At 44.3% G+C, this 19282-nt stretch overlaps 1 protein-coding gene across 1 annotated transcript in view; it reads right to left on the bottom strand.

The window, feature by feature from the left end:
* Positions 1–262: 262 nt before the first annotated feature.
* cops3 (COP9 signalosome subunit 3) overlaps positions 263–19282 on the bottom strand; it is a 35694-nt gene continuing 16674 nt past the window's right edge. The window contains exons 8-12 of the mRNA XM_033040489.1: positions 8800–8973; positions 7308–7394; positions 4575–4688; positions 3452–3532; positions 263–605 (exon numbers count right to left, since the gene is read on the bottom strand). Of these exons, the coding sequence (XP_032896380.1) occupies positions 552–605; positions 3452–3532; positions 4575–4688; positions 7308–7394; positions 8800–8973 (510 nt within the window). The 3' untranslated portion in view covers positions 263–551. The remainder of the gene's footprint in view (positions 606–3451; positions 3533–4574; positions 4689–7307; positions 7395–8799; positions 8974–19282) is intronic.

Genomic DNA, 19282 nt, shown 5'->3' with positions numbered 1-19282 from the left:
ACATTTGTCATCCAGAACCTATCAATCTCCACTTTAAATACCCAATGACGGCCTCCACAGCCGTGTGGCAATGAATTCCGCAGATTCACCACCATCTGGCTAAAGAAATTCTTCCTCATCTCCATTCTAAACGTACATCCTTTTATTGTGAGGCTTTGCCCTCTGGTCCTAGACTCTCCCACTTTATGAACTGAGTTAACAATTCTTCAGAAAATGTTATTTCCACTGGGTTCGGAAAAAAAGGGTGAGCCAAGAAACAAAATGGAGAAACAAAGGTCAGTTTTATTGACCACAGCTCTGGTTTAACCATCAAACAATGATATATAAAACAGCGATAGATTTATTCCTACCCATAGATTCTTTTGCCAAGAAAAACAGTTCTGAAAGCATTAACAACAGAGGGAATCTCTCTTCAAACAGCTGATTTGCTTTCCTGATGTTCATGCAGCTAAATCCATTCCCTCAGTTTCCTGGGTTTTATCCCACTGATCCACCTTCTTCATTTGCATCTTTTTGTTGCTGTTGCTCTAGCCCAGTCTTCACGATTTATTTTATGAATAACTTGATGCCTTGCTTCCTACATCATCTTCCTGTGTTCCCATGCTCTGCAAGGGAAAAAAAGTAAATCTACATCACAGAGTTTTTTTCTCTGATCCATAGTGCCACTATAGAATGCCATTTAATTTTAAGTTACTCCATTACAATGGCCACTAACGTTTTATCAAATAGATATCATTATACCTAGTGTATTTTTTTAATGCTGTACATTTGCTCAGTATTGGTCCCCCTGCTATAGGAAAGAAAAAGAATTACGAGGATGTTGCCAGGAGTCGAAGGAGAGGTTGGGCCGCAGAGAACTTTATTTCTTAGAGCGCAGGAGGCTGAGGGGTGATCTTATGCAGGTGTATTAAATCATGTCGAGCCAGGATGTTTAGGCACTAAAAATCTCTGAAATAGGCAGGCAAAAAGGCATAATAAAATTACAAGAAAGGCATTTATTGACAAAAAAGGCATGTATTTCCACCACCAAAATATGGTAAAAAATGATAATGATAAAGATATACTACATTAAATGACCAAAGTTGCCTGGTTGCACTTAGTTACTAGCATTTTTTTCAAATTATCTGGTGTTAAACTATGCCATCTGTCAGACAGAATATGCTTTGGTTGTGAAAAACTTCTTTCTACCTCAGCTAAGGTCACTGGTGCATACCCAAAACAAGCAACAGACTCTATATTCATGTCGATATCTTGTGCATTACAACTACCTTTGAGAACTTTAGCTTTGTATTTCTTTAGTTTTGTATTTCTTCAAGATCTTTGTTTGCTAAAATCATTCTCTCACATTTTCCTTGTATGTCTTTACCTACATCGCCAGGAACTTATCGTCAGTTACTTTGTTGAAAACCTGCAGGTAATTCACTAATGTTTCGCCACGTTTCTCAAAGGAAGTGATAGCTTGTGGGAGGTTTGCAAAATTGGAAGCAATAAACACAAGATCGCGGTGGAGGGACTTTTTCTGCATGATTTCACTGACGATCCTGACTGCAGCAGATTCTTCTTCTTCAAAACAGTTGACGATTTATTTTATCTTTTCAAAATTTGCAGCATAGTAGAGTACAGCAGAGAGCCATGTACCCCACCTAGTCAAAAAGGGCTGAGGAGGTAGTGGAATCTCGGGTGCCATTTCCTTGAAAAACTGCACAACTGTGAGGAAGATTTTCTTGACATTGGAAACTAGGCGATCGACATTTGGAAACAAGCTACGTATGTGCTTGGCAATTCTATGAAGTCCTTGAGCTAAGCATGTCAAATGCAAAATTTTGGGGAATAAAACTTTTTTGAGCATGAGCTGCTTTTTTCATGTACAGAGCTGCATCTGTCACAAACAGAAGAACATTCTCGCCAAAGTACAGCAAGTGAAGATGTAAACAACTGAGCAATAATTGAGCTGTTTGACTGCTCCAATACTTCCGATGCCTACAAATACTCCTTTGATGGTTGATCTGCCTCCAGTGTACCGATGACCACATTGGTAACATATCTCCCCACAGCATCGGTTGTCTCATCTATTGAGAACCATATTTTATTGCATGCAACTTCATCTCTAATTTTCTGCACAACAATGTTCAAGTTGCTGCCAACATAATTTTTCCGTAATGATGACTCGCTTGGTATATGTTCCTCTGTGTATTTCTCCAAAAAACCTCTGAGAGGTTTGTTTTCCAATTTCCACAGTGGAATTCCAGCATCAATGAATGTCTTGCACAGATCACTCGAAAACCCAGATTTGCGACTGGAGCCAGCAGTAAATGTAGTGAGGAGACAAGCTAGGGTGTTTCGCTTGGGTAGTCTACACCCCAGTGGTATCAACATTGACATCTCTAATTTTAGATAGACCTTGTCTTCTCCCTCCTCCCCCGCTCTCCTTCGAGTCCTACTGTCTCCGCCTCTTCTTTTCTTTTTCTCACACCCCCCCCCCCATCAGTCTGAAGGGTCTCGACCCGAAACGTCGCTTATTCCTTCTCTCCATAGATGATAGATGCTGCCTCACCCGCTGAGTTTCTCCAGCATTTATCTACCTTCGATTTGTCCAGCATTTGCAGTTCTTTCTTAAATAGATCTTGAAGAAGACTGAGCCAGCGGGCAGCGGCACGAACGAATGAACGACCGACAGTGGCGCCCCCGGTTTCGTCCCGGTGGTGGAAATTTTCTTGTAAGTTATACTATGTTAACACGTTAATGATAACATTAATATTAATGTGTTAACGTAGAAAACGCCATTGTAATCACGGTACAACTAGAGAAAATAGCACGACATTAGCAAAACGGCAAAAAAAGGCTGATTTAGGCACTCGATCGTGAAAAAGGCATTATCCTGGTGACATCATCAAAAGGGCATGAAAAGGCACATGGCATTTATGGTAAAATCCTGGCACTAATCATGAGTAAAATAGAGAGGGTGAATTCATAGGATCTTTTTTTCCAGGGTATGGGAATCAAGAACTAGAGGGACGGGTAACCTCAGGCAACCAGGCAACTTTGTTTCCGCGCTATACGATTCCAGGACTACTTTAAATTTTCTTCCATCAGATGAATTAAGGGCTCGTGAAAACTATATCTATTGTAGATAATTCTGAATTAAACCAACTTGAATAGAAGATCTTCATTATTCGATTGCCACTTGATCAAAACCTTTAAATTGTTTTACCAAATGCCAACATGGATGTAATGTCAACACAAGGATTGCAATGTGTCGAGAAAATATCCCACCTCGACGTTCCACGAGTAATTGGGAATACGCGATAAGAGTTGCATTGTTACAGTTACCTAGTCTGACCAGCTATTTGTGGTCTGAAGAAAGGTCCCAGCCCAAAACGTCACTTGTCCATTCTCTCCTTAGACCTGGCTGAGTACTTCCAGTACTTTGCGTTTTGCACCCATTTCTTACCTTCTGTACAAACTGTGGATTAACAGTGATTTCTTGATCCATTGCTTTCAGCTTCTCATCTAATTCTATACATTTTTGCATCTGGAAATTAAAATGGCAACATAGTCAGTTGCATAGAAACATATGACAACTACATGTCAATCATTATTCTCAGGATTATGTTTTCTTTAGGGTTTTAGAGATACAGCATGCAAACAGGTCCTTTGATCCTCGTCAACCTTCTATCATCCATTCACACTAGGTCTATGTTATCCCACTTTCGCCTTCACTCCCGTTATACCAGGGGAAATTTACAGAAGCCAATTAACCTTCAAGCGCATGTCTTTGGGATGTGGGAGGAGACTGGAGCAACCGGAGGAAACCCACGCGGTCAGAGGGAGAACGTGCAAACTCCACACAGACAGCGGCTGAAGTCAGGATTGAACCCGGGTCTCTAGTGCTTTGAGGCAACAGCTTTACCAGCTAGGCCACAGTGCTGCCCCTACGACATGATGCTAAATAAATGATCATAAGTAAATATATATTGGAGGAAAACGGACAGAAAATGTTTTAGGTCGGCACACAGGAGTTCTGACCCCAAAATTAATCTGATGAACAAATCTATCTATCCAGATATTATAAATTTATTTAGCTTCTATGTATCATTTTGCTGCATGTTGTTGCATTTTTGTTATACTGAGTGCTTCAGACAGCTAACCTTTTGTTTTCACAAGCAGTGCATTGAAATGTATGCACCCTGACAGCTTAGGAGAGTATAGGGACAACCGAGAGGCTGTGGAAACTCCCATGGACAATCAAGGACATTAAATTGTGAAATTCCATAGCCGGACAAACAAGGGCATCACGCACATTAAAAAGCAAATTTCCCTCAAAGTCATGTCCTAACTTGGATATACATCAACATTTGTTCATCATCGTCATTGTATGCAAATCCTACCAATTCTACCAAAGGACAGCAATGGTTCAAGAGAGATCACCATTATTTCATCAAAGGCAATTAAAGATGGCTAATAAATGGTAGCCTTGTCAGTGTATCCACGTCCCATATATGAATAAAACAAATTCTAACATGTTTAAATTATAAATGTCAACAAACATTAGTTATAATTATTTTTTTTATTACCTCGTGGTCAATATTTAGAAGCATGGCTGGGTTATTGTATTTCTCTGGGTTGTCATGGAAACTAACCATACCATCCCTCTGATTAATACTAGCGTAGATTTCCCCATCATCTATCTGAAACGAAGTTAATTTCATGAAATCAAAGACAAATTTTTTTCATCAGCAAATGTAATTATATAATTTTATCTGATTTAATCAGTTAGATTAAAAAAATACAAAAATAATTTTCTCTGAAATGAACGCATTGACATTACATAAAAAGGCAGCATTCTGTTTTGTGAAAAGCTACGTCCTCAGTACAAATCCCTGCTGAACAAAATTTGGCACAATCCTGCATTCACTTTCTCCATCTCACAACTAATTATTGCCCATCATAAGATTATCCCCAATTCTATCCCGAAAAATAATCCAAATGATTTAGCTCTGTGTAAATGTTCTCCGGTGTGTTTTATGTGCGGGGTGGGTGAGGGGGTCGGGGGAAACTTTCTTTCAGTTTCTTACCTTGCCGGAGATGCGATTGTTTTCTGGGTCGCATCTCCGGTCCCTCTGCGACCTACCATCGATGGAGCTGGAGGCCTCTCGGACTGACTTGAGTCCCACCGTGGGGCGTGGACTTAACATCGGAGCTGATCCCTTGCCTGGGATCGCTCCAACCGCGGCCTGCGGACTTACCATCAAGAGCTAGCAGTTTCGAGAGTGGCTAGTCAGGAGCTCCAACGCCGCAGAGGCTCGACCAGCCCCGACGTGGGGTTCGATCGCCCCCCAATGACATCCCCCCCCAATGCAGGAGCTGATCGCCCAGATGCGGAGGGTCCAAACGCCGCCGGCTACGGGAGTCAAGATCCTCCTGTCAATAGAGGGCTCGGGGCCCCGACCGCGGGAGAGCATAGGGGAAATCCTTTCGGACCGAGATGAGAAAAACATTTTTCACACAGAGAGTGGTGAATCTCTGGAACTCCCTGCCACAGAAGATAGTTGAGGCCAGTTCATTGGCTATATTTAAGAGGGAGTTAGATGTGGCCCTTGTGGCTAAAGGGATCAGGGGGTATGGAGAGAAGGTAGGTACAGGATACTGAGTTGGATGATCAGCCATGATCATATTGAATGGCAGTGCAGGCTCGAAGGGCTGAATGGCATACTCCTACACCTATTCCTACACCTATTTTCTATGTTTCTATAGAGGGATGAGATTTGAACTTTTTTTTTTTGCCTTCCATCATAGTGCGGAATGTGGAGGAGTCACTGTGGTGGATATTTATGTTAAAATGTATTTTGTGTGTTCCCCTGCTTTTTATTTGTATGACTGACTTGCAAATGAAATTTTTCATATGTTGCAAAACATACTTGGCTAATAAAGTATTATTGTGATTGTGTGATTAGTAGGAATACCATATTTTGACAAGGCAGGTTTTGCAATGAACCCATAATGACCGCAGCCAACTGATTTGGGCATCCCATGAGAGGAAGTGGAGATTTGGAGACAATGGGTGCTGATGGCCACAAATCCCTCCAGCAGTTGCCAAACATGCACAGAAACTCTTGCCCAGAGTCGGTGAATTGAGGACAAGGGGACATAGGTTTTAGGTGAAGAGGAAAATATTTAATAGTAATCTGAGGGGTCACTCTTTCACACAAAGGGTGGTGGGTGTACGGAACAAGCTGCCAGAGGAGGTAGTTGAGGCTGGGGCTATCCCAAAGTTTAAGAAAAAGTTAGACAGGTATATGGATAGGACAGGTTTGGCGGGATTTGGACCAAACATTGGCGGGTGGGATATGTTCGCCGGTGTGGGCAAGTTGGTCCGAAGGGCCTGTTTCCATACCGTATCACTGTATGACTCTATGACAACAGCTATCCTTAGGGTAGTTTAAGAGTCCAAATATGGCAGGATAACCGCAGGATTCATTTAATGTCACATCCAACGTAGATATATCAAAGATCCGGAGAAAATCCATTCTCGTCATTAATGTCAGACAACACACCACGTTTTGAGGAAAAACTAACATATTTGGAAAGCCTGTTAACTGCTATGTTATCATGGTGGAATCTATTACGAATCCGTGGAGATATAAATTGGGCCACCATTTGATGGCTGGGTCTCAAATGCAGAAATTCTAATCTATTTCCCTTACACAGTTTTCTTCCAAAAACGACGCATTTCTTTCCCATCGAAGAATGAATTTAGTATTACATTCAAAGATTAAATTATAATAATAATAATAATGGTTATAATCTGCTTCAACAACCAATTCCATCAAAACGTCCTAACATCCCAGGGCAAGAATGTTCAATCTTCTGGGTAACAATTTTAAAATAACATCGTCACACTGATTTGTGCTCATTTAAAACACTTTCAGATATCAGAAAATAATTCCATTAATCTTTTCGGAATCATATAGTCCTAATCATTTAAATCTTTCCCCACTATGATTTCCATTTTTAGTAAATCCAAGGTACATTTCCTGTGACAAAGTCCTTTCTGCAATAGAATAGTCAAAACTGCACATATCATTATTTGTAAAGCTGCATCTGCAGTTCCTTGCATCCACATAATTGTTTTCTGTGTCCTGACCAATGTTTAACATGGATTTATTTTCAGATTGATTTTTTGAGTTTACTGCTCACATATTATCAGCTTTTATGACTCTACCTCTGCTTTTTCTGCAAACTATACAGTTGATTCTCCAAGTATAATCTTTTAAACCATTTTCTTATTTAGCTTTTTAAAGCCTTACCATGTGAAGTACGTACTTCTCCGCTTCCTGAGCGCCTGATAATTGTACTCTACTAGCCATGTCTTGCAAGGACAACGTTAAGAACGTCTGCAATTAAAAACAAGGTACTTCTCAACGTAATAGAAAATAGGCCAGATGTTATGAGATAGATATACATTTTCCACTCAAATCAATATAATCTACAATACAAGAACACGGTTAGTGAAAAAAAAATTATAGTATCACCAGATACTTGATATAAAGGTAACTGCATCCTGTAAAAGCAAATCCTTTTAGAAATTAACCAATGTTTTTCAGGAATTGTGAAGATATCAGATTTAGAAGTATGACGATCAAATTAACTCCTGCAAAACATCAACATTTTTCAGGCTCCCAATGAACCTGTTCACCCACGCACATGCAGTTATCAGAAGATACATAAATCACAAAGGCCTCAGGCACTTTTAAATTCCTTGTGTTGGACTAGGCTATGAATGCTAAAAGTGGTCTCGATACTCCTGCACTATGCACATTTCACCAGTCATTCTCTCTTCGTCTACCATCCATTTATAAGCAGATATTTGCATTAATATATATAAGTGGCACAGCTGCACATGCTACATTTTTGTTTCTCATGTTTTGTTTAGTTTAGTTTAGTTTAGAGATACAGCAGAGTCCACATCAACCAGCGATCCTCATACACTAACACAATCCTAAACACTAGGGACAACTTACATTCTTTACCAACGCTAATCAACCTACAAACCTGAACATCTTTGGACTGTGGGATGAACCCGGAGCACCCGGGGGAAATGGTCACGGGGAGAATGCACAAACTCCGTACAGACAGCGCCCATAATCAGGATCAAACCTGGATCTCTGGTGCTGTAAGGCAGCAACTCTACTCCTGCGCCACGTGCCGCCCTCATAATGTTGAATGGCACGATCATTTTTATCTTTGGTGGACAGATCATATAGCACAGAAATCCATTATATTTCAGCATATAGTTTTGTATTGCTTTTCTGACTATTTTCTCCTCCAAAACATTTTTGTTTCTTTATTCTCAAACACTGCACTGCTGATCTGATGCAGTGGATACCCTCATCTTACAAGACGTACACATTTCTAATGACCATCTTTGTAATGATCACGAGCAATGCTGCTGGCTAATTTTCCTCTTCAGTACCAAAAGCACATAAAATTAACTCAATGTCTTAGCCATTGATGCAAAACCAGGCGAGCACAACTTTTACAGATCTCTTATTTCTGTTAAAAAAAGTCTAGTGGTGGAAATAATTGAGAACAAATTACAAAGCCAACCTTTATCACGGTAAAATACTTCAGACGATCAAGACTTTGGGAAAGTGGAAGGAACTATTTTATTGGAAATTTAACTTTACATTGCCATTGCAAGAACCTACACCTTTAAGCACACTGAAAGAAAACTAAACAGATTCACTTAGTTATCTCTATGGCTTGATGTATAGTGCTCTTTACCCAGATATGTCTTACCTTTGTTAATCTTTGAATGTTCTTTTTATAAAGAGAGGACAGGCATTGTTTGACCAGTCCCATGTTATTATCTCTTGTGAATGTTTCATTGTGTTTGTTCACAACATTTCGAAGTTCTGCTGGGTTATTTGTTGCATACACTTGTGCTAATTCATGATAGGCATTACTAAGGGGCTGTTGAAGGATAGACAACACAAGATACAGTTTACCTCATTGATGCAGAGATTGTGCAATTGTTTTTCAATTGACAGAAAGTGTATTAACTATACATTCTAAATACATGAATATTTAAAGAAAAAACATTCATGGTGCATTATATATTTCAATTATTTATTTTACATGTAAGTTAAAATGATTCCTTTAGTAACCATACATATTTTAACACTTATACATTTCCTCTGCTGTCATTTGAACTTCTCTATTATAAGGGCACCAGTTGAAGATGCTTTTGTGAGCAGCACAGCTAACAATAATTTCCCACCTCCTAAACCACAGAATGAATCTTATGAGAAGAAAGGTCTAGAGAGCAAGACTGATGAAAATAATGCGCCAAAGTTGCACAATCTGAATTCACAGTAAATAAGGACACTGTCAGGGGTGATGTAATGCAGTGTAATAATGAACATATTCTAAAAGACAATTAGAAGACAAAGTAGTAATAATACCTTGCCAATTCAGTGGAAGGAAAGAGAAGAAATAACTTTTCCATGAACGTTTGCTTTTACACAAAGTTACATGTCCATACGGTTCTAGTTCAGCATTTTCCTATTGTAATTCATGATGTCAACATGAAAAAGGCCATCATTTTGGGAATTCTCTTCAAACCTGTTCACATTTGGACCAGAGCAATGATTGGAGTCAAGCTGTCTGATGACAGCCACATGGAGCATCAATGAACAGTTTCTTACTGAGCAAGTGTCCTGATAGAACAATCAAAGACCAAAACTCATTAACGTTAAAGTGGAATTAAGAAATAAATCTGCCCCCTCCAATTCCTACATATAGATACATGTTTCATATGCATAAACTTTACTGCCTTCGTCAGTTTTAGCCACTGAGAATTCCTAACTCTACATTTCCCATTACGTTTTATTGCACTTATTATGATCTCTGACAAACTTTGAGCAAATCTTAGGATAGCAAGGTCAAAACACACTGAACATTAAATCTCCTTTTGCAGGATTATGCATTCAATACTAGTAGAAGTGTGTACACTTTCTCACTCTGTAACACAACAAGTGGTTCTGTTCATCTCTCCAAAACTTTCAATTTTTCCATTTAAGAATCCAGATCAAATAGAGTCTTCACAGCACATATATTTTCATTTATATCAGATTTCAATTACAATTATTTCTGCAGAGCTACACCGATCAGCTATTTCACCACACATGCTACAAAATATTGCCTCTCCTCATTACTAGCAAAGTATATTTCTCACTCACATGCTGGGTGAATTCTAAATTTCACAGATCCCTAACAGATCTTCTTAGAGCTGCAAAGTTCAACCCTATCCCCCAGTTCTAATGCTATCAAACTGTCCCAGCAATCCTAAAATTCAATTTCTCATTCCCCTCTCCAGCACAAATATAAAAATGGAAAAGGAATGGTCAAGATGTCAAGGGGTAAAAGAACAAGAAAAAATTTCAAGCTGGAAAAAAAAGTTTGATACATTTTCCAGAGGCAATTTTCAAACTGCCTCATTGCGGGTAACAGACCCCAATTATTTTTCCTCAAAACTAATATAATTTCCCTCAATGCAGCCAATCCTCAACGTACATTATCATCTTCTGAGAAAAATGCCATCAATTGTAATGCTTTCTACATATCCAATTTAAAGAAGTCTCACCTATTTTGAATCTACTCTACATTTTAAAATCTAGTCATTTAGAATTCAACTACAGGCTGCAATATCCAAATGCAAAGAGGAACCCTTCCCTAGCTACAATCCTAGGCTTCCAACAATAACTTTATAAAGTTATCTCTATCCCCGTTAGACCGTCCCTCAAAAGGAATTTGCGTCTTAAGGACAAGAGAGAAAGGGGACAAAACTGGCGTGGAAGTTTTCACTAAGTCATAACACTTATTCGGTATTAGGTACCCACAGCTTAGTGGCTACATTATTTTTTTTTTAATGTGCTTTTAACCTTTACAAGGCATCTTCTATTAATTTTGTTTTTGGAATAAGTTATTGCCCTTGAGCAAATCAAACCTAAGTTTAATTTTAATTACAATGTCAAAATAAAAGCGTTTCCTAATATGACAACAACAAAAAATTGTCGATTGAGCCTGTCACAAATGGACGTTGTATAATTCTGTGCTGTTATTTGCATGCAGTTTGTATTAGTGTATGTAGAAAGGATGGTGATGGTTTCCTGCAGTTTGTCACGAGAAACATGGAAATGATTAGGGGAGATACGAAGATGTTATACAGGGCAACCAGAAAGGAAAGTAACCTTTAAGCAGCAACACATTTGTAGAATTTTCAAATGGTAACTTTTAGACTTTACCATTGTAGGCACCATCTCCCAGTCACTTTTTCCTCAGCACTACTATCATCATGTCAGCCGTGCTGCTCACAAGGTGTTCAACAGTTTACATCATATGCCAGTCCACATCTGAATTAAATCAAGCCAAAGGGCAGCAGGGGAAAGAGCACAAATATTGAAATAAAAAGTCAAAATTAACCAAGCAATGGACACACTTAGTTACTTTGATGTATGTATTTCTCTCAGCCATTCTTTTAAAATAAAATAAAGAGCATATAATTGCATTAATTTAAATAAAAATCAAATAACTGCAGATGCTGGAAATCTGAAACAAAAACAGAGAATACTGGAAACATTCAGCAAGTCAGGCAACATCTGTGGAAAGGGAAACAGGGTTAATGTTTCAGTTTAAAGTTTTAGTAATTTAAATTCAATGATGGATCTTCAATATCATATCTGAATTCTGCTTCTCGTTCCTCAGATACTCTCTAACCTACTGAGTGCTTCCAGCATTTTCCATTTTTAATTACATTAATTTTCAATTATTTTTTTTTTTTTTTTTTAATATTCTTGATTTGAATTAATTCTATTCGTGGGAATGTGGGCATTGTTGACAAGAGCAGCATTCAGCCTACATCTCCAAATGACCTGGAATCAAGTCACTAGCCAGACTATAGATGTATATGCCAATTACAATACCATAGCTCTGGGGTGACATGCAAACCAGGAAACAGCAGCAGGTTGTCTTCAGTGAAGAAGGGTTTCGGCCCGAAACATTGCCTATTTCCTTTGCTCCATAGATGCTGCCTCACCCGCTGAGTTTCTCCAGCATTTTTGTCTACCTGCCTTCATTATAGGTTGCCTTCATTAATTTCTGTTCGGATCTGGACATCTGAACTTTATCTCTATATCATTAGTATGTCCCTGGTTTCCTAATTCAGTAAACTAATAAACATTCTTAAAGTGCTCTATAGTAAAGTGCTAGGCAGCAAGCTGTTATGGGCGATTTAACAAAGTCAGTTGAATGAAGACATGTTTTGGGGAAGCTTTTAAAATACTTCCATTGCCAGAAGCATTCAGTAATTGCCTGTATATCTTGTATGCTACTTCAAAAATTCAGTTAAATGCAAGAAAACGTTGTTTAAAAGGTACTGCAGGATATCGATCAGTTGGAAAGGGCAGACAGAGTTTAATCCAGTTAAGTGTGAAGTGTTGCACTTTTGGAGGTCAAATGTAAGAGGACTAATAAATGACAGGAGTACTTATCTATAGAGGGATCTTGGAGTGAAACTAAGCAACCCTCTGAAAGTTGCAACACAAGCAGATAGGCTGGTTAAGAAGGCATACTGTGTACTTGCCTTTATCAGTCAAGTCATTGAGTATAAAAGTTGAGAAGTTATGATGCAGCTATATTAAACTTTGGTTGGCCGACTTTCACGGTATTGTGTGAAGTTCTGGTCACTTTAATACAAGAAGGATGTGAAGGGTTTGGAAAGGGTGCAAAAGAGGTTCATCAGGACTTTGGAGGATTAGAGAAACATAGAAAATAGGTGCAGGAGTAAGCCATTCGGCCCTTCGAGCCAGCACCGTCATTCAATACGATCATGGCTGATCATCCAAAATCAGTACCCCGTTCCTGCTTTCTCCCCATATCCTTTGATTCCGTTAACCTTGAGAGCTATATCTAACTCTCTCTTGAATACATCATGTATTCAAGATCATTCTAGAATACAAAATCATGGCTAACCTGACTGCAATCTCAATTCCACATTCCCACCTAACTCTGGTAACATTCTATCCTCTTGCTTATCAAGAATCCAGATCTGTCTTAAAAATATTCAATGATTTTACTTCTGTCATTCTTTGAGGAAGAGAGTTTCACACTCAGAACCTACTGAGAAATAAAATCACCTCATCTCTGTCTTGGATGGGCAATCTGTTATTTTTAAACAGTAATCCTTAGTTCTAGATTCTCCCACAAGCCTTGGGAGAGAGCACTAGCTTCAAGCTTATAGTTTTCTCTGGAGCATCAGAGGCCGAGAGACAACCTGATAAAAAAGTATCTACAGTTATGAGAGGCATAGAAAGGGTAGATAGTCAGTCTTTTTTGCCAGGATGGTTGTGTCAAATACTAAGAGGACATAGATTTAATGTGAAAGGAGGCAAGCTCAACAAGATCTGAGAGACAAGTTGTACAGCGAGTGGTAGGTGTCTGGAACTGCCAGATAGTGGAAGCAGATACAATAGCTACATTTAAGAGACATTTCAACAGCCACTTGAACAGGCAGGGAATGGAGGGATATAGACAATGTGCAGGCAGATGAGATTAATTTAAATTGGCATATTGGTCGGCAAAGATATCATGGGCCAAAGAGCATATTCTTGTGGTGTACTGTTCTATATTGTAAATTGGAGTCATAGAGTGATACAGTGTGGAAACTGGGCCTTCGTCCCAACTTGCTAACATGTCCCAGCTACACTAGTCCCACCTGCCTGCATTTGGCCCAAATCCCTCAAACCTGTCCTGCCCTGACATGTACCTGTCTAACTGTTTCTTAAATATTGGGATAGTTCCTGTCTCAACTACCACCTCTGGCAGCTTTTTTCCCCTTCACCTTAAACCTATGTCCTCTGTCGTATGTCCTTTGATTCAAAGGAATGGAATTTTGGATGCACAGTTCAATACCCATACTTTACAATTTACAATGGGTTATTATGGAAGAATACCCATCTCGCTGGTTAATAAAGGCACATTTGGTGGTCCATCTGTAATTTCTGACATTTGGCTTGGAAGACATGAGCAGGATGCAGAAAACAAACAAAACCCAAGACATGTTTTGGGGATTAATCCCAGGATAGAAAAGTCGATGAGACTGTGAAAAGGGACAGCTAGGTTAATCCCTGTTCAGAAGGCAGAGATGAATGCCTCAATGGGCTCTTCAAAGAATATTAATAGAAAGAGACAGAAAGCAACTGTGGACTTAACTAAAAATTATAGAATGAGCTAAAGGATGGTGGAGGAATAGCAAAGACAAATAGCTGCATTGAAGAAATGCAGTGTGATTGAGCTCCCGGGCAGCATTTATATCATGTTTTTTGGATATGATTCCTAACATCTTAACCCTAAACCTTCATAAGATATTCAAAGTTGTGTAGTGCGTGGGTCTCAAAAGGAAGCACGAAGTCCAGTGTTTTGAGAGGCACCTTTTATTATGTTCCTCCCGGTTGTAGGGAAGACCAAACAAGAGAAAGATGGCACCCAAACCCCTGCCTTTAAACCCTCTGGCTAAGGGCCGCCTCCGGACTGAACCACTCCCGTGCCGAGGGGTTCGACAGTATGATGGCACGACCCTTGGGAGCCGCCACAGGACCCCCCCCCCCCCAGAACCAGAGGCACGAAACGCACCGGCGGGCGCACGACCCGGCCGGACCACGTGCGGAAGTCAGCCAATCGTGGGGCTTGCGGAGGCATAGGTGGAGGGACAGGTCGAGGGACCGGCGGGAGGACAGGTGGAGTGACAGGCGGAGGGAGCCGTGAAGGGGGGCGCCCTCGAGGCCGAGGTTGGGCAACCAGCACCGGCTGGTCAATGTCCAGGTGTGCCGGCTTCAAACGGTCAATCGACACTGCCTCCGGCCGGCCCCCCATGTCCAGGACAAGTCGACTGCCCGTGTTTTAGCACCCGGAACGGGCCCTCGTACGGCCTCTGGAGTGGCGTCCGGTGGGCATCACGGAGCAGGAAGACGTATGGGCAGTCCCTGAGGGCTGATGGCATGTGTGGGCGAAATGTCCCATGGCGGGACGTCGGGACGGGTTCGAGTCTGCCAACTCGCTCGCGAAGGCGCTTTATGGGTGGATGAGGGCGTTCCCTGCTGCCCCGGCGCCGACGGCACGAACTCCCCGGGCACCGTGAGTGGCGACCCGTACACGAGCTCCGCCGATGATGAGGCCAAGTCCTCTTTGGGAGCAGTCTGGATGCCCAGCATGACCCACGGCAACTCGTCCATCCAGTCCGGGCCGGAGAGTCGTGCCTTCAGTGCTACCTTTAGCTGCCGGTGGAATCTCTCCACCAGACCGTTAGCTTGCGGGTGGTAAGCCATGGTGTGGTGTAGCCGCACCCCCAGCAAGCGAGCCATGGCTGACCACAGCTCGGAGGTGAACTGTGGCCCCCGGTCTGAGGAGATGTGCGCCGGCACCCCGAAGCGAGCAATCCAGTGCGCGGACAACGCACGAGCACACGTAGCCGTTGAAGTATCGGCCAGCGGAATGGCCTCCGGCCACCGCGTGAAGCGGTCTACCATTGTAAGAAGGTGGGTGATGCCCCGGGACGGCGGGAGAGGCCCTACAATGTCTATGTGGAGATGGTCGAATCGCCGGTGAGGTAGACCAAACTCCTGGAGAGGCGCACGGACATGGCGCTGGATTTTTGCCGTCTGCCCAATGGCCAACCTGCTTGCGCAGACCGTGCCACATGAAACGAGCGGCCACTAGTGCCGTTGTCGCCCGGATTGATGGGTGAGCCAGTCCGTGGATCACCTCGAACACCCTCCGGCGCCAGGTGGCAGGGACGATGGGGCGCGGCTGACCGGACGACACATCGCACAGGATTGTCACTCCCCCAGGACCGAGAGGGACATCCTCAAGGCGGAGGCCGGAGATGGCAGTCCGGTAGGCGGGCACCTCATCGTCCGTAAGCTGTGCCTCTGCCAGAGCAGAATAGTCAATTCCGGGCGCCACCTCGAACACGGCGTTGATAGCGGGGCGGGACAATGCATCGGCCACCCGGTTCTCTTTCCCCTCGATGTAGCGGATACATGTTGTATACTCCGATATGTAGGCCAATTGCCGCTGCTGTCGTGCGGAACAGGGGTCGGAAACCTTCGCCAGGGCGAAAGTGAGCGGCTTGTGGTCCGTGTAGGCGGTGAACGGGCGGCCCTCCAGGAAGTAGCGAAAATGGCGCACTGCCAGGTAGAGAGCCAGGAGCTCGCGATCGAACGCGCTGTATTTTGACTGCGCACGGTTGAGGTGCCGGCTGAAGAAGGCCAGGGGCCGCCAACATCCGCCCGTCAGTTGCTCCAGCACAGCACCAACCGCCGACTCCGAGGCGTCCACCGTGAGAGCAGTCGGGGCATCTTCCCGCGGGTGCACCAGCAGTACGGCCCGAGCAAGGGCCTCCTTCGCGCCGTCAAAAGCTGCCCCTGCCTCGTGGGTCCATTCAACGTTCTTGTTCTGCCCACCCGCCAGAAGTTGATACAGAGGCCGCATGATGTGGGCCACGGATGGCACAAAACTATGGTAAAAAGCCACCATGCCGACAAACTCCTGCAGGCCACGCACCGTGCATGGGCGGGGAAACCGACGGATGGCGTCGACCCTGTCAGGCTGGGGAACCGCGCCTTGCGCAGTCACGCGGTGGCCGAGGAAGTCAATCTCGGTTACACCAAAAGGCACTTGTTGAGGTTGATGGCCAAACCATGCTCGCTGAACCGCTGACAGAGCTGCCGAAGGTGGGCGCAGTGCTCCTGCTGCTAGCGGCTGGCCACCAGGATGTCGTCCAGGTACACAAACACGAAATCGAGGTCGCGACAAACCCCGTCCATTTGGCGTTGCAAGGCCTGCGCAGCGTTCTTGAGGCCGAATGGCATCCGCATGAACTCGTAAAGTCCGAATGGCGTGATGATCGCCGTCTTGGGTACGTCATCCGGATGAACCGGGATCTGGTTATAACCCCGTACCAGATCCACTTTTGAAAATATTGTGGCCCCAGCCAAATGGGCGGTGAAGTCCTGGATGTGGGGTACGGGGTATCGATCCGCTGTTGTTGCGGCGTTCAGCCGTCGGTAATCCCCGCAAGGTCGCCAGCCCCCGCTCGACTTAGGGACCATGTGGAGTGGGGACGCCCAAGGGCTGCTCGAAGGGCGGACAATCCCCAAGGTCTCCATTGTGCGGAATTCCCGCCGTGCCAGACGCAGTTTATCCAGCTGCAGTCGGCGTGCTCGTGCATGGAGTGGTGGGCCGGTAGTCTGGATAAAATGCACCACTCCGTGGCTGGGGGTCGATGATCGAAACTGCGGGGTCAGAATGTCTGGGAACGCGGCCAAGATCCGTGCGAAGCGGGAGTCCACGGACGCCAGGGGCCGTCCCACCGGTTGATACAAACGCAACGTGATCGGCTCCATCGTAGCGGCGTTGACCAAACGCTGACGCCTGACGTCCACCATGAGGGAATGCGCCCGGAGGAAATCGGCCCCGAGCAATGGCTGGGAGACGTCGGCAATGGTGAACCGCCACGAGAAATGGCAGGAGCCGAACACGATCTGAACCATGCGCACTCCATATGTGCGGATGGGGCTGCCATTCGCCGCGGTGAGGACGGGCCCCCGCTTACCGGAACGAATGTCGGCCAGCGAAGGGGCAAGGCGCTGAGCTCCGCTCCAGTATCCACGAGGAAGCGGGTCCCGGAGCGCCGATCCCAGGCTAAAAGGCGGTGAATTTGGCCGGCCGCCGCGGGGACTATTGGCAGCCGGCCCAGGCATTTCCCGGGAACGTGCACGGCTGGCGGCATTGTCGTGCTGCAGCACCCCAGCGCTGATGGAAATAGCACCAGCGCCTCAAGTTTGTGTTACTTGGAGCTTGCCTGCTCCTGCTGGTGGTGCCTGCAGCTTGCTGGCGCTGGACTGCAGGTGCAGTACCCCTCACTGCCGCTGTGGGCGATCGTGCGGGCCGTCGGGCTGGAGCTGTCACTCCTTCCACAGCTCCCCCGCCCCACCGGAGGAAATCGGGAGCTGCCGGGGTGACGTCATCAGCGCGCTTGCCGACGGCCGGCGCGTTGACGTCATCAGGGCGCGTCGGCCTCAGCGCGACCCCGTCTCTGCTGACGGCCAGCGCGCTGACATCATCAGGGCGCGCCATCCACAGCGCGTCGGCGTGCCTCCCGAGGGCCCTGAGGTCGGCAAACGAGGCGTCTGTGAGCTGCAGACGAATGTAGGCCGGCAGCAGATGCAGGTATGTATACTCGAACAACAGGCACGGCGTGTGCCCATCCAGGAGAGCCACCATCTCCTTTAAGAGGCTAGATGGCCGTCGGTCGCCTAGGCCCTCCATATGCAGGATCCTAGCAGCACGCTCCATCCTGCTTAGGCCATAAATCTGGAGCAGGAGCTCCTTAAGGCCGAGATACTTATCAGTGTCCGGGGGGGGCTGCGAGGAAGTCCATGACCTCTTCAACCGTGTCCTGGTCGAGGGCCCCCACCAGGTAATAGAAGCTGGTGGCATCGACCGTGATGCCCCGCAGGTTGAACTGGGCCTCCACCTGCTGGAACCAGATGAGCGGCCGGGTGGTCCAGAAGTTGGGCAGTTTCAACGAGACCGCGTCCAGAGACAGGGCCGGGCCGGCCTGTGAGGAGGTAGGGCTTTCTCTTCTCTCCATCATGACGCCAATGGAGCGTCGGGGGTCACCAATGTAGTGCGTGGGTCTCAAAAGGAAGCACGAAGTCCAGTGTTTTGAGAGGCACCTTTTATTATGTTCCTCCCGGTTGTAGGGAAGACCAAACAAGAGAAAGATGGCACCCAAACCCCTGCCTTTAAACCCTCTGGCTAAGGGCCGCCTCCGGACTGAACCACTCCCGTGCCGAGGGGTTCGACAGTATGATGGCACGACCCTTGGGAGCTGCCACAGTTGTGATTTAAAGGATGAATTATCTATTTTGCTGGATTTCAAAACTAAACTGAAACTAACTTTTTTTTAAATTAACCAGCATACATGTTACAACATACAAAAGTTCATTTTGTTTTCTGAAAATACACTATTAAATTGAACAATATTTGAAATAGTTATTACAAACACCCAGAATGGAAATTAGGTTGTAATATAGTTATGTGATGTATTATCAATTGAATAATTCAAAAGATATTGTTGCCCAAGATCCTTTTAACTCGTTTATTAGAATAAAAATTCTCACAGTATTTGTTAGACAAAGTTAGTTAGACATTTTTTCCT

Source organism: Amblyraja radiata, chromosome 22 (genome assembly GCF_010909765.2).
Source record: "Amblyraja radiata isolate CabotCenter1 chromosome 22, sAmbRad1.1.pri, whole genome shotgun sequence".
NCBI lineage: Eukaryota > Metazoa > Chordata > Chondrichthyes > Rajiformes > Rajidae > Amblyraja > Amblyraja radiata.
Note: the sequence above shows the minus strand (reverse complement) of the source record. Positions and strands in the feature narration are given on the sequence as shown.